The following is a 27,711-nucleotide window of genomic DNA, read 5'->3' as shown; positions in this document are numbered from 1 at the left end:
TACAAGATAAACTATGAGTAAATCTCTGGGACAGTTCAAATGGTGTAGCATGAGAGGTAGTTCATAACCTATTCTCATGGCAGCTGTTGTACAGGTGCCACTGGGGTGCGGGGAATCATCTCCCCATATTCCTTGATACCAACCAGGAGAAAAAATTAATCCAAAGGGTCAAAAAATCTTAGAAACCACTGGACTAGAAGATTTCTAAGGTTTCTTCCAATTCTATGACCCTTAGTTTCTATGGATCAGTAAATCAACAAACATTTATTAAGCACCTACTGTGTGCCAGGCACCGGTATTCAAATACAAAAATAATGAAATAGCCCCTGCTCTCACAAAGCTTTATGACCATTCTATAGGTCGAACTTTTTGGACAGAAAAAATTAAATAGATATTTGAACAAAGATTTAACTGTGAATTTATCACAGTTCTACTATTTACTACTGCTCAGCCAGGGCTGGTATCCCTGTCTTCTTTTTGTTTCTTTATCCTGAGTGGGGATGAACTAGGAAACACTTAAGACTGAATGATGAGTAGTTGAGTGTACGTGTCTCTCTGAATGTACTCCTCAAACAAAATATAAAAATTTTAAATATTATTCAGTTCAACAGTAATTGCTATATTTAAGACCATGTCCTAGGCACTGATTATATAAAGATGAAAATCAGCACCCTTAAGGAGCTTAAAGACTAGCCGAAAGGAATAAGGCATACACACAAATAATTCTAATACAATATAGACTATGATTAAATCTGTGGAGTAGTTCAAATGGTGTAGCATCAGAGATTTGAGAAGGAAGGGATCACTTCCAGCTGGGGGGGGGGGCAGATCAAGGAAGACTTTATGGAAGATGTAGCATCTGAAGGGAACCTTAAAGGAAAAGAAAGATTTTGACAGGCAGAGATATAGGGAAATCCATTTTAGGTAGGAGAATAGTGTATGCAAATGCATAAATGGGAGGGGACAGAAAGATATTAGGGACATGGGAAGCTCAATTTGACAGGAGAGTAGAGTATGTGAATGGGAGTAATATAAAATAAGTGTAGAAATAGAATTGGGGGCAAAATAGTGGAAGGTTAACCATACTTTATACTAACCAAGCTTCTTTTTCTCCATTTGGACAGGTAATCAAAAGTTGACTTATACGTTCCATTTTTTTATCTTTTTATTTCTTTTTAAGATTCTTGACCCCCCTCCCCCCATTTTACTTGTTACTGTCTTCCCTTTTCCCTTTTCTTTTTGATGGCATTTGGGCCTTCCTCTTTCAGAGAAGTGGTACAGTAACTAGAGCACCAGACCTGCAGTCCATAAGATTCATCTTCGTGAGATCAAATCTGGCCTCAGATACTTATTAGTTGTGTGACCTTGGGCAAGTCACTTAGCCCTGTTTGTCTTAGTTTCCTCTTTTGTAAAATGAGTTGGAGAAGGAAGTGGCAAACCACTCCAGTTGCTCTGCCAAGAAAACTCCAAAAGAGATTGACGTGACTGAAAAATGACTAAACAAGACTTTCTCTTCTATTCTTTTACTTTTGTTCTTTTCCAATGAGTGGTCATAAATATATGAAGTAAAAGAATTAAGGATAAAAGAAATAAAATGATTCAAATTTCCATTTGAAAAACTATCTTTGGTAAAAAATATATTACTCAACTCTACTAGGATTCAGCCTTCTTTTCAGTGGTGAACTCCACATGGATTGGGACTGTGTAGTTTTTGCTTTGACTTTGTATTATTACTAGTACAGGGTCATATGGTAGAATATAAACTCACTGGGGGCAGGAAGTGTCTTCTTTTTGTCCCCAGTGCTTTGTGTAATGCCTGACAGTGTGAGTAATTTTTATACGTTTATTGCTTGCTTACTTGAACTACAATGGAATTTTCACTCATTCGATGTATTTTAATAAGTTTAAATCATGCAAGCAAGTGAGATTCAGAGATGAGCAATAGTGTAGTGGAAAGAACATTGAGTTTAGAGTCAGGGAATGTGGGTTCAAATCTTGACCTTATTCTTTGCCTGTGTGACTTTAGTCAACTCTGCTTACCTTTCTAGTCTTCATTTCCTCATCTGTTAAATGAAAAGGTTGGTGAGCAAGGTGGCATTGTAGATAGAGTGTTAGGCCTGTAGTCAGAAAGACCAAGTTCAGATTTGGTCTCAGACACTTATTAGTTGTACGAACCTAAGGAATTCACTGTTTGCCTCAGTTTCCTCATCTATAAAATGAGCAGGAAAAGGAAAGGGCAAAATGCTCCAGTATCTTTGCCAAGAAAACCCCAAATGGAATCATGGAGAGTCAGACGTGACTGAAATGATCGAACCACAACATGAAAGGCTTATTAGACTATATAACCTTAAACATCTTTCCCAGCTCTAGCTCCTATGATCCTAGGAGGAGTTTATCTAGGGCAGAGGTGGGGAAACTAGGGCCCTCTAGTTCCTCAAGTGCGGTCCTTTGACTGAATCCAAACTTCACAGAACAAATCCCCTTAATAAAAGGATTTGTTCTGTAAAACTTAGACTCGGGTCAAAAGGTCATACCCAAGGACCCAGAAGGCCACATGTGGCCTTGAGAACACAGATTCCCTACCCCTGACTAGGGTGAGATAATAAAGCTTGACCTTAATTGTGTCAAAAATACATTTATACCTTATAGGAATAACAATTCTACCTCCCAAACAATAATCGTTACAACCGTTGCGTGAAGAAATGTTTGTAGGTATCCGTGAGTGACATACAGATTTTCTGGGAAATGGAGGTTTCTAAGCATGTAGAAAGGTAAGAGACAAGGATGAGGAATTTTAGAGCAGCATAGAGAATGGGTAGGAACAAAAGTTGGCTGGGCTTGTAAGAATAATTTTTTTATTTACTCATTTGACAAACTTTTATTTAGCACCTATTTTATGTCCTGTGCTAGTCTCAGATCTACACAGGGGAAGCTTCCTGATTTCAGTGATGGTTCATATATGTATAGTGCCTTAAGTTTTACCAAGTACTTTCTATCCATGCTATCATTTGATGCCTGCAACAACCTTATGAAGTAGGTGATCTTCTTATTTTTGAGAGGAGGGGGTTTCTGAGATCGTTGAACAAATATTTGTTATCTGTATAGTGTTAGGATCTGGAAGTGTAAGGACAAAAGAGAGAGGCCCCTCATTCCTCCCCAAAAGCTTACCTTCTATCTGGGAGACAATATATAGTTATATGCAAAACAGACCCAAGGTGGTAACATGAATGGATCTTATTATTTCAAGAAACAGTTGAGGTTTAGAGATAGCAAATGATTTGTCCAGGACAGCACAGTGATGAAAAGCCTGAGGTGGGATTCAAACTGAAACCCTCTTGATGTCACATCTGACATTCTATCTAGTAATGCAGGCTGCCTTCAAAGGCTCTACAGCCTATTAGGAGAAGATGACATCTGTGGATTTAAAAAATACCAAAGGAGAGAAGTGCAAAAGAGTACACATTGCTAGGAGATCAATTGCCGGAGTTGCTTCCTTCTGGGGAAGCAGAAAAGACTTCACAGAAGAAGTAGCATTTCAGCAGTCCCTTGAAAGTCTGGTCAATTGATAAAGATGGAATGGGAAGTCTCATTCACTTTATAGAGGAGGGTTCAAATAAAGACTTGAGAAAGCCCTGAATTTGTTCAGGGGACAACGAGGACTTCAGCTAGATGGCTTCATGGGTAGAGAGCTGAACCTGGAGTCAGGAGGACTTGAATTCACATCTGGGTTCAGACATTTAGTAGCTATGTGACCCTGGGCAAATCACTTTAATCTCTGTTTGGCTCACTTTCCTCATCTGTAAAATGGGTAATAATAATACCACCTACTTCTCAGAGTGTTTGTGAGAATCAAGTGAGATAATAATTGTAAATCATTTAGTACAGAGCCTGGCACAGTAGTAAGCACCATATAAAATGCTCGCTATTATTATTGGTTATTATTACAAGGCACAGGGTAAGGTGAAGAGAAGTATAAGGTAGAGGTTGGAAGGCTAGATTTGAGTCGATGAGGAAGGACTTTGAATGCCAGACCAAGCACCTTCCTTGAAAAGGGCATTTAGGCTAAAGAAAGCAGAATGTGCTACAAGGTTATGGTAATTAAAAGAAGTTATCTAGGTAGAGATCAAAATCATGGTCTGGAGTGACCATGGCCACCTTGAGACCAGGGGATAAACAGCTAGTGGGAAGAGACAAAAACTTGGCACTTTTGTGATTCTAAAATCAGTCTTTTTTTTTCCAAAGGTGAAACATGCCGGAGTTTTATTGACCTGGCTCCAGCATCAGAAAAAGGTAAGAGGTATCTGAGTTCCGTTTTGCAAAAGTAGCCCTTTGGTCCTCTGTTAGGAGAATACTTCCTGAGTTAGTCTGTGTGAGTTGGTGTGTGTACACACACATACACACACACACATAGACATAATACACACATGCACACACATGTATACACATACACATACATGCACACATACACACATACCTGTATACACACATATAAACACACATATACACATGTGTACATACATATACACACATACACATAATACACACATATGCACATGCATATATGCGCACATATACATACACATGCACATATGCAAATACATATGCACACACATACATGCATACATATACACACATATGTACACATATATACTCAGACATACATATATACATACACACATATTCCATACACACATATTCTTCTATACTTTCTTGTTTCCAAAATTGCCTTCGCACCACATAACTGTCATTCCTCACAGGACCTGTCAGAATTGTTAACATCACACTCCCCATTTCCATGAACTCTTGGAAATTAGCCTCATTATACCAACCCAACACAGCCTTGATGTATATCTTGGTATTTCTGACCTTTATCTTTCTGTCTGAAACTTCAGGAATAATTGGCATGGCCAGTCACCTCGTTGAAAGGCAGACAAAGATAGAAGGCATTTGTCACTGATTGGTCATCTGTAGCATTCACATTTCAAAGTTACCTTCTCCATTTCAAAGTTAGTCATGCAACTTGGGCCTTGTTGAGAAAGGAAGGAAGCAAGTGAGATTGAAATGACAAGAGTAGACCTGACTTTGGGATGAGTGACAGAGTGTGGTTTCCAGTACGTTTGTTTATAGTTTCTTTGTATTCAATGATGTGTTCATCCTTCATTTTCGAAGAGGACCGTGAGGTAATTTTCCAAGCTAAGAAGTTAAGGATGGGCCATTTTTGAAGAGACCGTTAAGTGATAAGTGTTGTTGAAATATTTCCTTCCTCAGTTTCAGTTTGTCTGTGTTTCCCATCCTGTTTGATTTCTAGACTTGGAGTCTGAGACTCTTAGAACTTCAACTCTTAGAACTTATCTGGAAGGATGTTAGGAAGATGTTAGATCACAGGCATATTTCACCAGATTCATTTTGCAGATGAGGAAACCCAGAAGGGGTTAAATGACTTGTCCAAGGCCTTACAGTTAGTATTTGGCAGACTTGAGGATCCAACCCAGGTTCTTTGACTCCAAATCTAACACTTTTCCCACAGGTTGCCTTCAATTCATTTAATTCAATTCTATCAGACAAGTGCTTTATCATGGCACTAAGAGAGACGAGGGGTGGGGAACATATACGCATATAAATACAAAATATATCCCAAGTAAATACGTAGTGATTTCAAGGATCTGGAAGGGGGGAGAGAACCAATAATTGAAGGACCAGGAGAGGAGGCTAAGCCTTGAAGATTTCAAGAAGTGGAAATGAGAAGGGAGAACATTCCAACCAACAAGCCTTTATGAAGCATCGATATAGCTGGTTGCTAGGGTCACAAAGGACTCCCCTCATCTTGGAAATCATATCTCACTTCAAGGAGCTTATATTGCAGACATGGTGATGAGGGGAGGCAGCCTGTGCAAAGTCATGGAGACTGGAGATGGAATATTATGTGTGGGAAACAGCAGGTAGGGTGATTTGGCTGCAATAGAGAGTATATGAAGGTGAGTAATGGGCAGTCAGTCTAGAAAGCTAGGCCGGGCCTGGAATGTGATGGACTTCAAATGCCAGGCAGCTCATATTTTATCCTAGAGGCCATAGGAAGTCAGTGATGTCCATGGTCAGATCTGGGCTATAGGAATATTGATATGGCAGCAGTTTGGAAGATGGATAGGAAACTGGCCTCAGTCCCATTCCCTATGTACAACATTACATTTCCTGCTGCCACATCTTTGCATAGACCGTACCCCATACTCAGCATCTGTCCCTCTTGGAATCTCTAGTTCCCTTTCAGGATTGTCATTTTAAGTATTACTTCGTTCAAGAAGCCTTTCCTGATTTCCCCAGTTAGTGAGACTCTCTTCTGCTATCCCCCAGCTACTAGGAAGTAGAAGTAGAAAGTAGTAGATGAAGTAGAAAGGACTCATTTATTCAACAAACCCTTACGAATCTTTCCACTCTGCATGGAGAAGTGTGGCAGGCTCTCATGAGGATACAAAGTTTCAGAAAGAGATAGTCTGCGACACTGAGCTAATGAGTTAGTAGGGCAGTGGGACATGGACACAGGTAAACTATTGATACAAAGTATTCCTCATTCGTCTGTTCAATACAAATGTGCTTCATATGTATCGGATTTGTGTTTATTCTGGATGTATTATTCTTCTGTGTGGATATATTGTACATTCCCGATATAAGCATGCTCCTTCCATCTTCTGCCTTTGTATGCCTAGCCTGTAGCACAATGCCTGGCACATAAATAGCACTTAACAAATGGTTGGATGAGAGGAGAGATTAATTAGGAGGTTATTGCAATAGACCAGGAAAGAAGTGCTGAGGACCTGACCTAGGATGGCATCCAGCGTTGAGTGAAGTAGAAGGGACTCATTCATTCAGCAAACACTAATGAATCTATCGACTCTGTGCAGAGAAATGTGTCAGGCTCTAGGGAGGATACAACGTTTCAGTTGAGAGAGTCTGATGAAGTGGAGCTAATGAGTTAGTAGGGCAATGAGACATAGACACAGATAATAAAGTATTACTCATTCATACATTCAACAAACATTTATGAAGCACCTATTATGTACTGAACACTATGCTAGGTGTGATCATAAAGTAATTTTTCAGTTATTTTGGGCCCCATTTGGGGTTTTCTTGGCAAAGATATTAGAGTGCTTTGTCATTTCCTTCTCCAGCTTACTTTACAGATGAGGAAACTGAGACAAACAGGGTTAAGTAACTTGTCCAGGGTCACACAGCTCATAAGTGTCTGAGGCTGGATTTGAACTCAAGAAGATGAGTCTTCCTGACTTCAGGCCCAGTACTCTATCTGCTGCCCCACCTAGCTACCCTTACTATGTTAGGTACTGAGGGAGCTATATTTAGGCAAGGCCATCCTTATCTTCACAGAGTTCTCACTTTAGTTGGAGGGTAAGACACAGACACAGATAACTAATATTCAGTTATATGTTAAGAACATTCATTAAAGGATTGTAAAAGTAAGTGCTAACTGAAGGTGAAAGGAAAATGTCACCACCTAGTCAACTCAGGGGATCCTAAAGGAGACTTTGTGGAGGCAATAGCATTCTTGTTGGGCTTTCAAGAGGTAAAGAGGGGAAGGCAGGGTGGTAAAGAAAGAGGTGGTCGTGACTGACAGCATGGAAAGTATGGGAGTACATAGCATTTTCAGGATGCAGAAAGTAGTTTAATTTCATTGGTGTAAATAGGAAGGAGGGAATGAAATATGAGAGGTGTGGAGGGAAGTAATCAGAGAGGCTGGAAAGGTGGTGTAGTTTCAGATTTTGGAAGGCCTTGAGTACCAGGCAAAGAGTTTAAATTTGACTTCGTAGGTGATGGAGAGCCACTGAAGATTTGGGAGCAGAGGAATGGTGTGACAGATTCATATCCAAATATAGGAAGCATCCTGGCAGCATTATGATGGATAGCTTGGAGAGGGAAGCTGTTGAAGTAGTCCAGGCAGGTGATAAGCACCTGGGCCACCATGGTTGCCATGGCAATAGGGAGGAGAGGAGGGATAGGATAGAGCCTGGAGAGGTGTAATCAACAGGGCTTAAAAACTGATTGGATGTGAAAACTGAGGGAGAAGACAGTATGTAAGAGAACACACAGCTTTCAAAAATGGGAGATGGAGTAATTGGTGGTGCCACCAAGAGTTGTTAGAAGGAGGAGCAAATTTAACAATGATAAGACCAGCTTTGGACTCCCTGAGTCTGAAGTGTCCATGTGACATTAATATCAACTACTTCTCTCGCTCACTTTATATATAAAGTGGTAGCCTTCTTTCAGGTTCATGTGAAGCTGAGGGCCTCTCAGGTCTGCCCCTCATCTCCAGGCTCTCAAGAGACCTGCATTTTAGAGCTCATGCTCCCTGAAAAGACTCGAGCTAAGAGAAGAATTGAAGAGGCTTACAGCTTGTATTTTGGGCATGTGGGTTCCAGAGTCTTGCTGTCCTCTTTCAGCTGCCCTCAACTTTGTCACCACTCATCCAAACCTGGAAGAAAAATATGTGCCTATGCACATGTATCTGCCCTCAGAAGCAGGAGTCTTTCATTTCTATCCTCCTGCCAAGAAAAAAGAAAGGAATCCTGAGAAAGTGAAGGAATTTGTAGATGTTTGCCAGGCCTTGTGATTTGACTTTTCAGACTTAACAATAATGCCTAAATCCTTTAAGCCTTGGATTTAAAACTGCTCATAGGGAATTTTATCTAGCTAAGATAGATTTGAGCTTGAATTTCTGGGTTTTTCACTAATTTGCTCAATGACACAGAAGAAATGCTTTATTATTCATGATAATAACAACCGATACATACTACTTTAAGATTTGGAAAGCACTTTAATTAGCTTATCTCCTTTGATCTTCTTAACCAACAATTCTGTTGAGTAAGATGTAATTATGTCCTTTCTACAGTTGAGAAGTCTGTGCCAGGCACTGTGCTAAGCACTAGGGATACAAAGAAAGGCAAAAATCGGAGAAGTTTGGATCCAGTCAAAGGGCTACACTTGAGGACCTAGAGAGCCACATGTGGCCTCCAGGCTGTAGGTTTCCCCACCCCTATCTAGGGTCACTTAGCTAACATATGAAGCAAGATTTGCTCCGAGATTTTCCTGACTTCAAGTCTAAGGCTCTATCCCACCACCATTGCCTTTTATTACCATTTGCCTCAGTTTCTCTGTCAAATATAAATGCAGCCTACCCTAAGGGAATGAAGGTTTCTGGCACCTGTGCTGCTCTCTACTACGGTCACTAGATCCTGCCCAGCATAGCCTAATATCTGCTGAGCCCAGCATGAAGAATACAGGCAGCAGATGGGGGATTCCTGAGAGTTATAGTCCAACTCCATTATTATACCATGGGGAAACTGAGGTCTGGAGAGGTAAAATGATTTGGCCAAGGCTATGCAACTGTCATGTTATCAGTGTCAGGCATGTGTGACTCTGCATGTGGTAACCTCAGAATCAGATGATCATTTTCTTCAGACACAAAATGCAGATAGAACTATGGAGAAACAAAAAGTCTTGAGGTTCCTGGGAGTAGGCATAGGTAGTACAGTAAGGTGCAGTCCTTAACTGTTCTGATTGTCTCTTTCATTCTGATGATGTCCGTGCATAACGGTTGCCCTATGTAAAAGCAAATGTGATTTTAATTCCTCAAGTGTTCATCATGCATCTGCTCTGTGTCAGGTACTGTTCTAGGCACAGGGGGCACAAAGAGAAATACCAAACCATTCTTACTCTCAGGAAAGTTATATTTTTCTTGGAGAATCAATATGTACATAGATTACACACAGAATATATAAAACATAAGTACAAAATCTTTCACGGGGCTGGGGAGGGACATGAACGCTAACCTTGTTCATTAAAGTCATCTGGACTGAGATGAAGAGGGAGAACTTGCCAGCCATAGCAGGGACAGCTTGTGCAAAGGTGTAGTCATGGAAGATGCAGTGTCATGTATGGAAAACCAAAAAATCTTAGAATACAACTGGAACGTAAAGTTTATGAAGGGGATCAATGTTCAATGAATCAGGAAAGATAGGCTGGAGGCAGATTGCAAAAGGCTTTAAATACCAAACAGAGAGTTTTGTAGTATGAGAACAAATTAGAATCTGTTTAACTGGCTACACTGCCGGTTTCCATTAAGACAAGGAAGACATGAATTGAAGATGGTGGAGGGGTGAGTGCATGGGAGGAGTGGTAAAAAGAATGAGAGAGGCAGAGACACATAAAAGCAGGTTAAGTGTCACACCAACTGTCTTGTCTTTGACTGCATGATGCAGACTCTGGGAGTGGAATCATGCTAAACAAATTCACAATAGATATATTTATAAGCCATAGTGTCAATTCATTAATATGTAGTGAGGGATATACATCTATATATAGCTGTATCTGTATCCATCTATATATCTATGTATGCATCTATCTATCTATCTGTATCCCCCATTTAACAAGCACACATGCCTAGCAGAGTACCTTAGTAGGAGCTTAATAAATGTGTGTTGAATGGAGGTAAATGGAATGCCCACTCTCGACCAAATTCATCAAAAAAAAGGCTGCTTTGTGAGTCAGGAAACAGACTAAAGGAAGCAGAATTATCTTGAAGGAAATTTCATCCAGAGGATGGTAGAACCTGGAGATTGATTCCCCACTCCAACCCTCCCCCTCTTCCCCCCTCCCCGTTCTCCCTCCTCCCCTCACAGAACGTACCTCTCTAGTAACCACAGTACTTGTATCCATTACATACAGTATCTCTCTTTTTTCTCGATTCCATGAAGATAAACACTAAGTGGAAGGCATCTGAGTGAAAGAAATTGAGAAAGAGGGGAGAAGAGGGAATTCATGGCAAATGGCCACTCTCACTAACTTTAATGGTCATCATCCAGCCATTCATTACCATTTTCTATATTCTATATTCATTTCCCCAAAGGATTTTAAAATTTGCAAAACACCCTGTGGAATACTCTTTAACTCCTATGCTCAGATTTGTAGGTTGAGTTCCTTGGGGCAGACTGAAGTGAAAGATATTGACCATTGTCAGATTCAAAGGATACCCCTATGGATCCTTAATCTTACCACTATAGTTCATGAACCCCAGCCAGTATGCTTGCATTAACAATCAGCCGGTGGACACACTTCTTAGTTCTAAGATGTCATAGGAAAAACAGTAGCTATAAAACATTCCTCCCATAAACTTGGAGTACACTTTCCCAGAAATATATAGAATTTGTGGAAAGAATGGGCTGAAATTTATATGCAGTGGTAGTAAAACACATGTGGGTGTATGTACATACATGTATACATACATATATGTATGTGTTTGTGAATCAAAGGCAGCTTATAACTCCTGGTAATAAAGGACTTGGGAGTCCTTTCTCTCATCATGGAATTCTCACACAACTCTCCTTAGGTGAAGTATTTCTGCTGAGCAACCTGCCCTTCTGGGTTATCCAGGTCTGCTCCTCTCCATAAGCAGCTCTCTTCTCTGCTGCCAAGGATCCTATTTCTCCCTCCAGTAACTGTTTCTTTGTATCTAAGACCACTTAGAGTATATTTCTTTTCCTCCAACTGGGCTTTGAACTTTTTCCGACTGACTCTCTAGCTATTGAATGAGGTACCTTTTTTCTGAGTGAGTAAATTCTCTTTAAAGCTACTTGGGTGATAGGGAAAGGAAGGGAGAAAGAAATATTCATCTTCTCTCCCCGCCAGGATTTTCACAAAGTGCTCCTGAGTTCAACCAGTTGCATCTACTCACAGGATTATGTTCATCCTTTGTTGCCGAAGAGGACCATGCCATCAGAGAAATGATGACATGACTTGCAGTTGACTTTGTTTTGAGTGAGGGAGGCCTGGGTAACTCACCTCCTCCTCTCCTGTCTGCCTCCCCCTCCCCTTCCTTCTCCTCTCCAAAGGAAGGATGGCCAAAAGATGCCCAGTTGACTTGGGTTTTACTGGCTCCTTCCCTCTCCTCTCCTCTCCCAAAACCTTAAACTTACTGCACTTTGAAACTGGGACTCCATTGGGGCCCTGCCTGAGGGCTCCTCTGGACCCTCCTGGCTTCAGAGTGATTATCAATAGTAACTGTTGCTGTTTTCCTCCCATCCTGATGTCTTTATTTTTCTTTACTTAATTAAAGAGGCTGTGCCCTTCTTAAACAGGCCTATTCAATGAATGGGTTTTGCCTCACCATAAGTGAGTATCTGCAAAGACCTTGAGCTAAAGGGCCCAAGGTGTCCCAGTGCATTCTGGGTCATCTCCAGTCATCCTGAGGAATATCAGGTTTCTGGATTCAGATGGCTCTGAAGGAAAAATGAGGCTAGTGACCTGTACAGCCCTCCTTCACTCAAAAACAAAGTCAGCTGCAAGTCATGTCATCATTTCTCTGATGATCTTCTTTGGCAAGGAAGGACGAACACAATCCTGAGCTTAGACTCCACCAAACTGTGCTTCTTTCCTAAGGGCTTGGCTTCTTAAAGCTTTAATAAGAGAATATTTGATTATGTGCTTGTCCAATGAAGTTGCTCCTTTTAATTCTGTCAGAAAAAGGTGTTTCCACAACCTAAAGGGATCAGGGTTGGACAGATATTTTAATGCCTTGTTTACACCTTGTATTGACATTCTGGACTGGGGAATTGGTCAAAGATCAACTCTTCTATACTTGGATAAAATTGATTCTTCTGGGGGAAAAAGATAAAGACCCTTTTGCTATATTATCCCAGACCTAGTCTCCTTTGCCCTGTTCCTATTTTGGAAGTGTTCAGATCATTTGGTAGAAATCTCAGATTGCCACAGTTATCCTGAAAATTTCCCTATTATTTAATAAACTGGACCTTAATTAAGAAAAGAGCATAGCAATGAAAATCAAAACACCTAAATTCGGATAATTCTGCCACTAAGTTGAATGAATCAATTCACCAGTCTGAACTTCAATTCTATTAAATGAACTAGATGATCTGAAGGTCCTTTCCCAATCCTGACATTCCATGATTCTATGAAGTCTGCAGAGGAAGCTAATGATTCATTTAGAATCATCCACACAATAGTACTTGAGCCCATGAAACTTGGCATGCAATCTCATAAAAAAAATGGGGCCTGTTGAAATGGGCCATGTCATTCCCTTTCTGTTTAGGACCTCTGCCCATTTTGGGGAACATATCCTGTTTCTGCTACCTACTAACAGATTTGGGTCTCCCTGTAAAGATGATGGATAGGGGCTGCAGGCACTGGCTAAGGGGGTTTGGGATATTTACTTTAGTTTGAGACGTTGCTGTGTGTTGTGTGAGTCCACACCAACCATTTTGGACTGAACTTTAACAGTAGGTTGGCTCAGCTATCTTACCTGTTTCCAAGTGAGCTGGGGATTCCAGCAGCCTCTACCCTGCAATTTTTGTGAAACAATTTCCAAAGCTTGTATGTTTCATTTGTTTAATATTTCAGAAATGTGTAACGATATGATGGGCTCTGCAGCCACAATCTTGATTCTTGCGTGAATCATTTCTCACTTCAATTCCTATAATAGTCTCTTGTTGGTTCCCTCACTCTCTCTCTTCTATGCCTGAAATCGATTTACAATTCCACTGTTCACTTAATTTATTTAGTACATTTTATTGATTGATGTCATAGAACCAAAATGTGAATAGATCAGAACATGTTCAGTAGAAAAGAGCAAAAAAGAAACTAACTTCCAGAGCAGCCTCATGATCCTGATAACGATACCAGAGCCTGGTGGCAGGGCCTGTGATTTACTCCTCCAGAGCGCAAGGTCATCACAGAACTTAGCAGCATTGCAGAGTCCTCTCTCTGTAACAGGGACAAAGATTTTCATCATTGGCTTTTCTAATTCCCATTCTTTTCCTTCCTGCCACTGCACCCCATTTCTTCTGAGGAATCTTTGTCAGTACTACCTTATTTCATAGTTCTTCTCCAATTCCTTTGTTCCAAATTCTTCCCTGCCTTATTGTATAAAACCCATAGAATTTGAGAGCTGGAAGGTAGCTCAGAGATCCTGCACAGTACCAGTCACTCATGAGGCAAGGGGGTATACTAGAAAGAATACACTGGACTCAGCCTCAGAAGACCAGGGTTTAAATCCTGATCCTCCCTAAATTCGTTTCTCATTAGCTGTATGATTGTAGGCAAGTCATATCATTTTTATCTGTGCCTCAGTTTCTCTATTTGTAAAATGGAGATAATCACTCTTATACTACTTATCTCACAGAGTACTTGTGAAGAAAGTATTTTTTTTTTTAAAGCCGTATCTAAATGCATGTAAGTTTTGTGCCTAGGAGAAGTTCAAATCAGCCTATTCCTTTTCTCCCACCACTAGATTGTAAACTCCTTGAAGGCAGGAGCCATATTTTACTCCTCCAGAGAGCAGGGCTGTCATCTTGACTCACCTTTGTATGGAGTGGGCTGTCTGCCTCAGGAGGTAGTGAGTTCCCCAACCCTGAAAATCTTCAGTTAATCAGCCCAGGTCTGGGGAACTTGCAGCCTTGAGGTCACATGTGACTTTCTAGTCCTTGGGTGCAGCCTTTTAACAGAGTCCAAGTTTCACAGAACAAATCCTTTTATTTTATTTTTAAAAATGTATTATTTATTTTCAGTTCTTAGCATTAACTTCCACAAGAATTTGAATTCAAAATTTTCTCCCCATCTCTCTCCATCCCCTACCCCAGGATAGCATGCACCCTATCCACCTCTCCCTCCAGTCTGTCCTCCTTTCTATTACCCGCCCTTCTTCTATCCCCTTTCCCCTCCATTTTCCTGTAGGGCAGAATAGATTTCTATACTCCATTGCCTGTATTGTTTAATTTCCAGTTGCATGCTAAAACAATTTTTAACATTCATTCTTAAAGCCTTGAGTTCCATATTCTCTCCTTCCCTCCCCACCTAGCCCTCATTAAGAAAACAAGCAATTCAATATAGGTCATACATGTGTAACAATGCAAAGCACTTCCATAATAGTTATGTTGTAACCACATTTCCCTCTGTCCTATCCTGTCCTTCATTTATTCCATTCACTTCCTTGACCTGTCCTCCCACAATAGTGTTTGCTTCTGATTATCCCTTTCCCCAATTTGCTGTCCCTTCTACTATCTTCCCTCTCCTATCCCCTTCCCCCCTACCTTCCTGCAGGGTCAAATAGATTTCCATATCCAGTTGAGTGTGTGTTATTCCCTCCTTAAGTCAAATGCCATGAGAGTAAAACTCAAATATTTCCTTCTATCTCCCCCTCTTCCCCTCCATTGTAAAAGCTCTTTCTTCCCTCTTTTATGTGAGATGATGTGTTATATTCTACCTCTCCCTTTTTCTTACTCCTAGTACCTTCCAATCAACAGTAAATTTTAATTTTTTAGGTATTCTCCGTTTATATTCAGCTCAACCTTTGCCCTCTATGTGTGTGTGTGTGTGTGTATGTGTGTGTGTGTGTGTGTGTGTATGTATACACACACCCATATACATACATACATACACCCATGTACATATACATACCTACATATATATATAATATATACATACATATTTACCCATATCCACTTACATACATACATATATACATGTATATATATATTCCCTCTAACTACCCTAATACTGAAAAAAGTCTCATGAGTTACAAATAACATCTTTCCATGTAGGAAGGTAAACAGTTCAACTTTAATGAGTTCCTTAAGGCTTCTCTTTCCTGTTTACCTTTTCATGTTTCTCTTGATTCTTGTATTTGAAAGTCAAATTTTCTATTCAACTCTGGTCTTTTCAACAAGAATGCTTGGAAGTCCTCTATTTCATTGAAATTCCATTTTTTCCCTTGAAGTATTATACTCTGTTTTACTGGGCAGGTGATTCTTGGTTTTAATCCTATCTCCTTTGACCTCCTGAATATCATATTTCAAGCCCATCAATCACTTAGAGCAGAAGCTGCTAAATTCTGTGTTATTCTGATTGTATTTCCACAATACTCAAGTTGTTTCTTTCTTACTGCTTTTAATATTTTCTCCTTGACTTGGGAACTCTGAAATTTGGCTACAATATTCCTAGGAGTTTTCCTTTCCGGATCTCTTTCAGGAGGTGATTGGTGAATTCTTTCAATATTTATCTTACCCTCTGGTTCTAGAATATCAGGGCAGTTTTCTTTGATAATTTCTTGGAAGATGCTGTCTAGGCTCTTTTTTTTGATCATGGCTTTCAGGTAGACAAATAATTTTAAAATTATTTCTCCTAGATCTATTTTCCAGGTCAGTTGTTTTTCCAATGAGATATTTCACATTGTCTTCTATTTTTTCATTCTTTTGGTTTTGTTTTATAATTCCTTGGTTTCTCATAAAGTCATTAGCTTCTATCTACTACATTCTAATTTTTAAGGAACTATTTTCTTTTTTTAGTTAATTAATTTATTTTAAGTTGTCAATGGTCATTTCCACAAAATTTTGAATTCCAAATTTTCTCCCCATCTCTCCCCTCTCCTCTCCCTACAAAGCCTTGCATTTTGATTGCCCCTTCCACCAATGTGCCCTTTTTTCTTACACCCCTCCTTTCCCTTATCCCCATCTTCTCTCTTGTCTTGTAGGGCAAGATAAATTTCTATACCCCATTACCTGTATTGCTTATTTCCCAGCTGTACACAAAAACAATTCTCAACATTTGTTCCTAAAATTTTGAGTTCCAATTTCTCTTTCTTCCTCCCTCCCCACCCATCCCCACTGAGAAGGTAAGCAATTCAATATAGGCCATATATGTATAGTTTTGCAAATGACTTCCATGATAGTCATGTTGTGTAAGACTAACTGTATTTCTCTCCATCCTATCCTTCCCCCCATTTCTTTTTTTTTATTTAACTTTTAACATTTATTTTCACAAAATTTTGGGTTACAAATTTTCTCCCCTTTTATCCCCTCCCCCTCCAAACCCAAGCATTCTAATTGCCCCTGTGACCAATCTGCTCTCTCCTCTATCCTCTCTCCCTGTCCATGTCTCCGTCTTCTCTTTTGTCCTGCAGGGCCAGATAGCTTTCTTGACCCCTTAACCTGTATTTCTTGTTACCCAGTGGTAAGAACATTACATTTTGTCCTAACACTTTGAGTTCCAACTTCTTTAGCTCCCTCCCTCTCCATCCCTTCCCCTTGGAAGACAAGCAATTCAATATAGGCCAAATCTGTTTAGTTTTGCAAATGATTTCCATACTAGTTGTGTTGTATAGGACTAACTATATTTCCCTCCATCCTATCCTGTCCCCCATTACTTCTATTTTCTTATGGTCCTTTCCCTCCCCATGAGTGTCGACCTCGGATTGCATTCTCCTCCCCATGCCCTCCCCTCCATCCTCCCCCCCACCCTGCTTGTGCCCCTGTCCCCCACTCTCCTGTATCATGAGATAGGTTTTCCTATCAAAATGAGTGTGCATTATATTCCTTCCTTTAGTGGAATGTGATGAGAGTAGACCTCATGTTTTTCTCTTGCCTCCCCTCTTTATCCCACCACTAATAAGTCTTTTGCTTGCCTCTTTTATGAGAGATAATTTGCCCTATATAACTTCTCCCTTTCTCCTCCCAATATTTCTCTCTCACTGCTTGATTTCATTTTTTTTTTTAAGATATGATCCCATCCTCTTCAATTCACTCTGTGCACTCTGTCTCTATGTATGTGTGCGTGTGTGCATGTGTGTGTGTGTGTACTCCCACCCAGTACCCAGATACTGAAATGTTTCAAGAGTTACAAATATTGTCTTTCCATGTAGGAATGTAAACAGTTCAACTTTAGTAAGTCCCTTATGACTTCTCTTTGCTGTTCACCTTTTCATGGTTCTCTTCATTCTTGTGTTAGAAAGTCAAATTTTCTTTCTAGCTCTGGTCTTTTCATCAGGAAAATTTGAAAATCCTCTATTTCATTGAAAGACCATTTTTTCTCCTGAAGTATTATACTCAGTTTTGCTGGGTAGGTGATTCTTGGTTTTAGTCTTAGTTCCTTTGACTTCTGGAATATCCTATTCCATTCCCTTCGATCCCTTAATGTAGAGGGAGCTAGATCTTGTGTTATCCTAATTGTATTTCCACAATATTTGAATTGTTTCTTTCTAGCTGCTTGCAATATTTTCTCTTTCACCTGGGAATTCTGTAATTTGGCCACAATGCTCCTAGGAGTTTCTCTTTTTGGATCTCTTTCATGCGGTGTTCTGCGGATTCCTTGAATATTTATTTTGCCCTCTGGTTCTAGAATCTCAGGGCAGTTTTCCTTGATAATTTCATGGAAGATGATGTCTAGGCTTTTCTTTTGATCATGGTTTTCAGGTAGTCCCAGAATTTTTACATTGTCTCTCCTGATTCTATTTTCCAGGTCAGTTGTTTTTCCAATAAGATATTTCACATTATCTTCCATTTTTCGAATCTTCACGCTATGTTCTGTGATATCTGTCTTTCTCATAAAGTCCTTAGCGTCCATCTGTACCATTCCAGTTTTGAAAGATCTATTTTCTTCAGTGAGCTTTTGAATCTCCTTTTCCATTTGGTTAATTCTGCTTTTGAAAGCATTCTTCTCCTCATTGGCCCCTTGCACCTCCCTTGCCAACTGAGTTAGGCTAGTTCTCAAGGTGCCAATTTCTTCAAGATTTTTTTGGTTCTCCTTTAGCAGGGAGCTGATCTGCTTTTCATGCTTTTCCCCCATCCCTCTCATTTATCTTCCCAGTCTTTCCTCCACCTCTCTAACTTGATTTTCAAAATTCCTCTTGAGCTCTTCCATGGCCCGAGCCCATTGGGTGGGCTGGGACACAGAATCCTTGATTTCTGTGTCTTTGCCTGATGGCAAGCATTGTTCCTCCCCATCAGAAAGGAAGGGAGGAAGTGTCTTTTCTCCGAGAAAGTACCCTTCAATAGTTTTATCTCTTTTCCCTTTTCTGGGCATTCTCCCCAGCCAGTGACCTGACCTCTGAATGTTCTCCTCACACCCTCCTCGCCTCCTGGTCCTCCCAGCCAGCGTTTGGGAACTGAGATTCAAATGCTGCTTCCTGCCTTAGGATTTTTGGCGGGGGCAGGGCTGCTATTCAGTGTGAGAATTAAGTTCAGGTGGTCAGGGGCAGGGCCGCCTCTCTGGCTCAGCTCCCTCCGGGGGTTTATGCACAGACCTTCCACAATGGATCCAGGCTCCCGCCCGTTTGGGGAGCCCCTGTCTGCAGCTGCCTCTGAGCTTCTATCTCCTGGGGGGCCCGAGCCATGGGGGCACCCCACTCCCCTCTCGACCCGCCAAAGACACTCTCTCACCTACCCCCGTCAGTCACCTGTTGGTGGGGGGGCTTGTGCCGCCGCTGGAGATCCCATCTCTGGAGCCTTCTCGGATCTGTACCTCTTGGAGCCGCGGCCGCCGCCGCCACCGCAGGTCCGGGCTGGGCTCCGCGTCTGCAGCGCGACGGACCTTTTGCGAGAGGTTTGCAGGTCCCTCTGTGGGTGGAGGGACCCGCATGGCCGCTGGAGATCCCGTCCCCGTAGCCCGCTTGGATCTTTTCCTCACGGTGTCGCTGCCGCGGCAGGGCTGCCCTCTGCTCCCCGTCCCAGCGCCCAGTCCACAGCGCGAAGGCCCCCCTGCGAGAGGTTTGGGGGTCTCTCTGGAACAGAAATCTCCCTCGCTCCAATATTCCATGGTCTCTGGGTGCAGAATTCGCCCTGGGTTGGTCCCCTCTAGCCGTTCTGTGGTTTGTGGGTTCGGAGCTGTGTGTATGTGCGTCTTTCTACTTCGCCATCTTGGCTCCGCCCCCCCCATTTCTTCTATTCTCTCTTTTGACCTTGTCCCTCCCCAAGAGTGTTTACTTCTAATTGCTCCCTTCTCCCATTTGCCCTCCCTTCCTCCTTCTCCCCTATTTTCCTGTACTGTAAGATAGATTATCATACCAAATTGAGTGTGCATATTATTCCTTCCTTGAGCCACATGTGATGAGAGTAAGCTTCACTTTTTCCCTCTCATCTCCCCTTTCTCCCCTCTGTTGGAAAAGCTTTTTTTGCCTCTTCTATTAGAAATAATTTACCCCATTTCATTTTTCCCTTTCTCCTTCCAATGTATTCCTCTCTCACCCCTTAATTTTATTTTTTTAGATATGACTCCTTGCTATTCAACTCACCCTGTGTGCTCAATCTCTCTCTCTCTCTCTCTCTCTCTCTCTCTCTCTCTCTCTGTATAATTCCTCCAACTACACAGATACTGAGAAAAGTTTCAAGACTTACAAATATTATCTTTCCATGTAGGAATGTAAGCAGTTCAACTTTAGTAAGTGCCTTGTGATTTCTCTTTACTGTTTACTTTTTCATGCTTCTCTCAATTCTTGTGTTTGAAAATCAAATTTTCTTTTCAGCTCTTGTCTTTCTATCAAGAATGCTTGAAAGTCCTCTATTTCGTTGAATGACCAGTTTTCCCCTGAAGTATTATACTCAGTTTTTCTGAGTAGGTGATTCTTGCTTTTAATCTTAGTTCCTTTGACTTCTGAAATATCATATTCCAAGTCCTTTGATCCCTTAATGTAGAAACTGCTAGATCTTGTGTTATACTGATTGTATTTCCACAATACTCAAATTATTTCTTTCTGACTGCTTGCAATATTTTCTCCTTGACTTGAGAACTCTAGAATTTGGCTACAATATTCTTAAGAGTTTCTCCTTTTGGATCTCTTTCAGGAGGTGATCAGTGAATTCTTTCAATATTTATTTTGCCCTCTGGTTCTTCAGGGCGGTTTTCCTTGATAATTTCATGAAAGAAGGTATCTAGGCTCTTTTCTTGATCATGGCTTTCAGATAGTCCCATAATTTTAAAATTACCTCTCCTGAATCTATTTTCTATGTCAGTTGTTTTTCCAATGAGATATTTCACATTGTCTTTTATTTTTTCATTCTTTTGGTTTTGTTTTGTAATTTCCTAGTTTCTCATAAAGTCATTAGCTTCCATTACTCCATTCTAATTTTTAAAAAACTATTTTCTTCAGTGAGCTTTTGAACCTCCTTTTCCATTTGGCCCATTCTGCTTTTTAAAGAAGAAGGCTTTTTAAAGCCTTCTTCTCCTCATTGACTTTTTGGACCTCTTTTGCCATTTGGGTTAGTCTATTTTCAAAGGTGTTATTTTCTTCAGGATTGTTTTGGGTCTCCTTTAGCAAGCTGTTAATTCACTTTTCATGATTTTCTTTCATCACTCTCATTTCTTTTCCCAATTTTTCCTCTGCCTCTCTTACTAGATTTTAATCCTTTTTGAGCTCTTCTATGGCCTGAGACCATTGAATATTTATTTTGAAGGTTTTGAATGTAGAAATCTTGACTTTTATGTCTTTCTCTGATGGTATGCTTTGTTCTTCCTCATCTGAAAGGATGGAAAAAAATATCTGCTCACCAAGAAAGTAACCTTATATAGTCTTATTTTTTTTTCCTTTTTGGGGCATTTTCCCAGCCAGTTTCTTGACTTTTGAGTCCTTTGTCAAGTGGAGGGTATATTTTAGGGACCTGCAAGTTCTCAGTTCCTCCACAGTGGCACGATCAAGGGAGAGGAGTAAACTCCTCTCCTTGCCTGTGCTCTGGTCTGGGAGCAGGATTCCCTCTTCAGAGCCTCCACCAGCTCCACCATGCCAGTCCTCCTCCTCATACCAGGGCTGCCACTCGGGACTCAGACCCAGATCAGCACCTTGATTCTCCCAGGGTCTTTAGGCCAAGGGCTCCAAAAGTGGATGCTGCTGCTGCAGTGGCTGCTGTCACCCTGGGGTCAGGACTGGGGCCAGAATGGCTCCCTTTTCACCCAGGTGACCTTCAAAGCTGTCTTAGCCTGATGTGATAGATCCTTCGTGTAGGCCTTCTAAGCTGTCTTGGGCTGGAAATCTCTTTCACTCTGTTGCTTGGTGGCCTCTGCTGCTGTAGTATTTATTTAGAGTCATTTTTTATAAATGCATTATTTAAGTATTTTATGGGCTATGGGGGTAAAGCAAGGGCAGGCCCATCCTTCTACTCCACCATCTTGGCTCTGCTTCCCCCCTCCCCTGCCCCGCAAAAAATCCTTTTATTAAGGGGATTTGTTCTATAGAGTTTGGATTCAGTCAAAAGGCTGAACTTGAGGACCTAGAAGGCCACATTTGGCCATGAGGCCGCAGGTTCCTTACTGCAGAAAGGAGACTTGAGGTAGATTTTGTATAAGATGACTTCAGAGGATTCTACTTGCTCTCAGCACAATGCGTCACACATAACAGAAACTCAATAAATTTATAAACAAATGTTCAATCCAGCTTAGCCTTTTTATTTTGCAGTAAGGAAATAGAGCCTTAGAGAGGGCAAAAAACTTCCCAGGTCATTGCGGAAACTTGGACTATAATCCAGGTCTCCTCAATCCTGCTCTAGAATTCTTTCAATCATCCATGGGGTGGGGGGTGGGGGGGGAGGGGAGGGTTTTATATTAGCCCTTTTATTTTGAAAACTCTAGATCCCTCTAATTATGAGATCTTATTAAAGATAATTAAATCCCAGGTCTAGTTGAGAACGTTCTAAGGGATAACAACATTTAATAATTGCTCTGGTTGCTCTAATTCCAATTAGTCAAGATTATCTTTGCAGGTAATTAGTTGTCTGGGTAATCTCACTTCTACATATTCTTGCAGGATAGCATATTAACCCTAAATGGTGACCAACTTTCATGCTAAAGAATTAAAAACTATTTCTTAGAATAATCTGTTAAGTGCAAATAAAGGTATTTTAAATTTCTAAGTGCCTGCATGCTTGTCATATCATAGTGTTATGTGCAAAATTGCCCTGGACAACTGCTTGCTGGGATTCAGGGGAGTCTCTCTGAAGCTTAGGAAAATTGTCAACTGCTGTAAACAGAACCCAAGAGATTAGATGGAGAAGTGCCCTAGAAGGTCACCCTCTTTGTTCCCTGGTCCCCAGGACTGAATTCTCTGTGGTATAATTTCTCCCAAATTTCAAGAGTCATCTTCTATTTCTTATGTGTCTTCTCTGATGGAGCATTCACCAGGGCCCTCAATCCTCATATTCTGGTGAAGGGAATATCTCCTATTAAGCTTATAACTTCTTTTTCTGAATTCCATGCCTATTCCTTATCAGCCACTTAATCACAAAAGCATTTCTTTCACAAAAGGCTTTCTGTCTTTGCCACATCTTTTGCATTTGTCTCCATTTTAACCTTCCTCCTATCACTATCCTAAATCAGGCCCTCATTGTCCCTTACCTGTACTGGTACAATAGCTTTCTAAATGAACTCCCCACCTCCAATCCCTGTCTTCTGCATTCCATCCTTCATCCAGTTGTCAGATTAATATTCCTAATGCACATGGTACTTCAGTGCTCACAAACTTTCATTGGCTCCCAACTGCCCCTTTCGTTTCCCACTGGGCTGGAGTCATTAACTTCTCCCCTATGCCCCACACCTGGTATCTTTAACTCTTTCTACCTTTTCAGTTTTCTTTTGTGTATTGTTTTTCCTCATTCAGCGATAAGCTCCTTGAGGGCAGGGACTGTCTTTGTTTATTTATTTTTGTATTTCTATCTACTTAGCACAGTGCCTGCCACTAGCAGGCACTTGACAAATGTTTATTGATTATTGACTTTTGACTACTGAATATAATATTGAAACTCCTATACCTGGCCCTCATAGCCACTCACAGTCACTGAAAAGATGCGTTTCTAAATTTATTTTAAATTTATCACCCATGCTACAGTTAAACTGGAAAACTTTTCTCCACTTCACATGACCTGTACTTTTTTTTCTTTAATGCTCCATGCGCTCATTCACATTCCATTTATGTTTGTTCCTCCACCCCCCAGTTTCTGTCTATGGATCTCCTATAAACCTAAAGGCTCAGCTCAATTGCATCTTTTTTAAAATGAAGCTTTCTCTGATCCCCTCACCCAGTGGTCATCTCTCCCTCATTTTTCATAGTGCTTTGTACCATTGACATCCTTCTGTCAAACTGTTTTCTTTGAACTTATTATTTAACTGGCTTAAATAGCCTTGAATCTTTTAATCTTTCCTGGGCTTGGAATCAGGAAGACTCATCTTGGGTTTGAATTTGGTCTGAGACACTTACTAGCTGTGTGACCCTGGGCCGGTCACTTAACCCTGTTTGCCTCAGTTTCTTCATCTGTAAAATAATCTGGAGAAGGAAATGGCAAACCACTCCAGTATCTTTGCCAAGAAAACCCCAAATGGGGTCATGAAGAGTCAGACACAAGAAATGACTGAGCAACAAATTGGTCTTTTCACCATGCTAGCCTAGTTTTAATGGCTCCACTGGGTGGTCGGGAATGCTTTGATTCTTACTAGCATAGTAGGGGGTTGATTTAGGCACCTTTCATCAATTGAGTCTCCCTAGTATACTTGATGAAATTACTGGATGTAATGAGCAAATAAAGAGAAAATGAGATGAGTGTCCTCTTTTGAGACCTTAAGTAGTTTATTTATATATGAAAGGGACAGGCAATAATGCTGAGGATGGGTAAAAACTTCAGGCCTGCCCTGTTGCCTTTTCCTCCTCCTTGTCACTGATGTGGTAAATTGGAAAGGTTAAGAGTTTAAAAATGGATTAGTCAAACTTACAATAATTGTGCTGCACAGAGAGTTGAGAGAAGAGCTAGCTATGGAGAAAGAACCAAGCCTTGAGGGTCGGTTTTTCCTCCTTTGCCTTTTGTGTCCGCTGGACAGAATCCTATTCTGTGGGTCTGTGATATATTGAGTTGTTATTGGGGGAGGGAGAGAGAGGAGGAGGAAGACTAGGAGAGAGAGGAACAGGGGAAAGGGAGGGAGGGAGAGAAGGAGAAAAAGAGAGAGAACCAAGCAGCAGCACAAACCTGGGGCAAGGAACTTGGGGATGCTCCTGCTGATTCGAAGGAAAAGGTTCTGGCTTTTTCTGAGGAAAAGGCATAGAAGCACCTTAGGCTAGAGTTTCAGCCAGAAGCAGTGGTGACCACAAACAAGCAGTCAAGCAGTGCTCAGCAGAGGCTGAGACATCAAGGTCAAGAGCAGCAGAGCACGAACTTCAATGCCTTGCAGCATCAGCAGGATGAGGTAGCTTTCCTTACACACACCTTGCCTACCTTAGCGTCTCATGCCTGGTACTGGACTTGCTGAGGAGATGGCAGATCTGAAAGGTAAGACTCCTGCTGGTCCTAGGATAAATGGTTCTGGTTTTTTCAAGTGCACAGCAGCACTTCAGTCAGGAAGTTAGCTGAGTTCCCAGTTAGAGGAAGTGGTGATGACAGCAAAGCAATTAAAGTAGGAGGAGGAGCATCTGGTGGTGTCCATGGAGCAGGAATCAGTAGAGACTGAAAGATGAAGATCGGCAGAAGCAATTCAGCTTGAACTGTGAATTGTCTTGCCTTGCACATGTATTGATCGTTTATTTTTTCAACATGTGCACCTTTGCACTTGCTAATTTCATGTGTATACTCTTCCCACTGACATTCTCTGCATCTATGTGAGTGTGTGCTCCACATTAATGTGGAGGATATTTTGTGGTTCCTGCTATGTCTTTTCAGTAAACGTCTTTACTTTGAACTAATTGTGTTCTTTAAGGGCTAACTAGAGTGAAGGTAAATATATTAGTGGGGGCAAATGAGTTATATTTTTAGGAATGAGGACCATAGAATTTTTTTAACCTTGGATTATTGTCCCTCAGGAGACCCATCCTGGAGTGCAGTTGCAGGGTGATATGCTGTAAAGCAATCCATGAGTTCCTTCCATTCTGCTTCTGAATCAAAGTCGATATGCTTTTGCTACATTTTTATATGATCTCAACTCACTCACTAACCTTTGTTTCTTCTTTCTCATGACACATAATGAGTCTTTTTCTTCATTCCCTCTTCCCCTCCCCTGTTATGAGTTCATTCTTCTAATTTACTGGACAGGTGATCATGTTCTTATCTCACCTGCTCCATGGAATCTCCCTATGGGGATAACATCAGGAAAGTATCATGATGAATGTCTGATTCCCTTCAGCTAGTGAGTTCATTCTCCTTTACAAAGTGTATATGTATCTTTTCCACTAACGTCCTTTTACAAAGGCTCGTCATGGTAGGAGTTGATCCTGGGTTCTTGAAAGCTGTGCTCACAGAAGGCAAACTCTGGTAGTTTTTGCCAAACTAGAAAGGATTTGAATATGGATTTATGATGGACACTTGCTTTCAGTTTAGGATCATTCTAGCCAAGTTCAGAGAGGCTCATCACCAGATGACTCACCAATAAATGATGAATTATCTTGGCTATTGCAATCATCAATGACAGTCTGTGAAAGTGGGAGAAAGGGTTGTAATCTCTATCAGTGGAAGGAGGACCCACACTGATGAAGTTATGGATCCTTCAAAATACTAAAGAGATGTGTGTATGTGTGTGTATGTATGTATGTGCATGCACACACATATTGATCAATATCTCTTGTAGCTAGATGTCTGTATCTTCTTTTACTGTATACTGAATTGATGAAACATACTAATTCTAAGCTCTTTTATCATGATTTTTTGAGTAATCTATAACTTTAAAACTCCTACATAATTTCTGGTTCTTTGTCATTCACTATGTGGATAATCTGTGACTATTGTTTTAAGAGGGGCAACTTGGTGGTACAGTGGATAGCTCACTGGGCTTGGAGTCAGGAAGACCTGAGTTCAAATTCAACCTCAGAAACTTCGTAGATGTGTGACCTTGGGCAGTTACTTAAGCCCTGTCTGCCACTGGAAAAGGAAATGGCAAACCAGTCTAGTATCTCTGCCAAGAAAACGCCATGGACAGAGGTCCACACCACTGAAACAACTGAACAACCACCACCACAGATTGTTTGAAGTGACAAAGTCAAATTGGAATTCTTTTGTCAGCTTTTGCTGGAATCACAACGTCTCCTTCCCCGTTCTTACTGGTCATCCTCCCTGAAGCTTTACTTGAGCGAGATATTTTACAGCTTGGCTATCTCCATCCTTCCCATTTTTTTCTTCCTTAATCATCTCTTATGGTATGCCTATCCTTTAAAAAATCTCTTTAGCTTTTCTGTTTTCCTTCCCTTCCTCCATCTTCTCTCCTTCCTCTTAGCCTCCCTTAAGTTATGTGGTCTACTCTATCCATCTCTTTTTCTTTCTCTTTGGTTCTCCCTCTCTCTTTCTTTCCTCCTGTTTTCACTCCTTCCCTCTTCTTTTCTCTTCTCTCTGTCCTTTCCTCTTTCTCTCCGCCCTGCCTCCCTCTTCTCTCCCTTTCCTTCTCCTTACTTAAGCTATGTCTAGTTGTTTCTCTCTGTCTCTCCTCTCTCCCTTCCTTTACTTCCTCCCTGTTTCTCCTTCCCTTTATTCTCTTTCTGGTTAAACCTCTTTGTTTCTCTTCCTTTTTCTATCTTGCCTCCTCTTATCCTCTCTTGAGTGGTTTCACTTCTTTCTCCTCCCTTTCTGCATTTCTCCTGCTCTTCTCTTTCCTTCTATTCTCCCTCTGGTTAAATCTCTCTCTCCTCCTCCTCTATCTTGCCCCCTCCTATCCTCTCTTGAGCTGTTTCACTTCTGTTCCCCTCCCTTACATTCTCCTCCCCACCCCCACTCCCTACTCCTTCCTCTAGCAGCACTACAGGGGCGCTGCATCATGTACTACCAGACAAGAGCAAAACGGGAATGGGAAAAGCTGCTTTCCTCCCACCCAGTTAAATATTCTAGTCTCCCAAGCACCCAGTCATAGAGCATCAAGGAACAAAAAACTGCGTGTCCCTGCTTGGTAGCAGGAGGGAGATCTGAGCTCCCCAAG

The 27,711-nt window shown here is 41.1% G+C and overlaps 1 protein-coding gene across 3 annotated transcripts in view; it reads left to right on the top strand.

Annotated features, from left to right (window-relative positions):
• The window catches only part of GSG1L (GSG1 like), a 383,367-nt gene that overhangs the window by 86,967 nt on the left and 268,689 nt on the right, over positions 1–27,711 (top strand). For all 3 annotated transcript variants that reach the window (XR_011964618.1, XR_011964617.1, XM_072598140.1), the window contains exon 2: positions 4,243–4,290. Coding sequence is in view for 1 of the 3 variants with exons in the window: in XM_072598140.1 (XP_072454241.1) it covers positions 4,243–4,290 (48 nt within the window). In the remaining 2 variants the exon portion in view is untranslated. The remainder of the gene's footprint in view (positions 1–4,242; positions 4,291–27,711) is intronic.

Source organism: Notamacropus eugenii, chromosome 1 (assembly GCF_028372415.1).
Source record: "Notamacropus eugenii isolate mMacEug1 chromosome 1, mMacEug1.pri_v2, whole genome shotgun sequence".
NCBI lineage: Eukaryota > Metazoa > Chordata > Mammalia > Diprotodontia > Macropodidae > Notamacropus > Notamacropus eugenii.
Note: the sequence above shows the minus strand (reverse complement) of the source record. Positions and strands in the feature narration are given on the sequence as shown.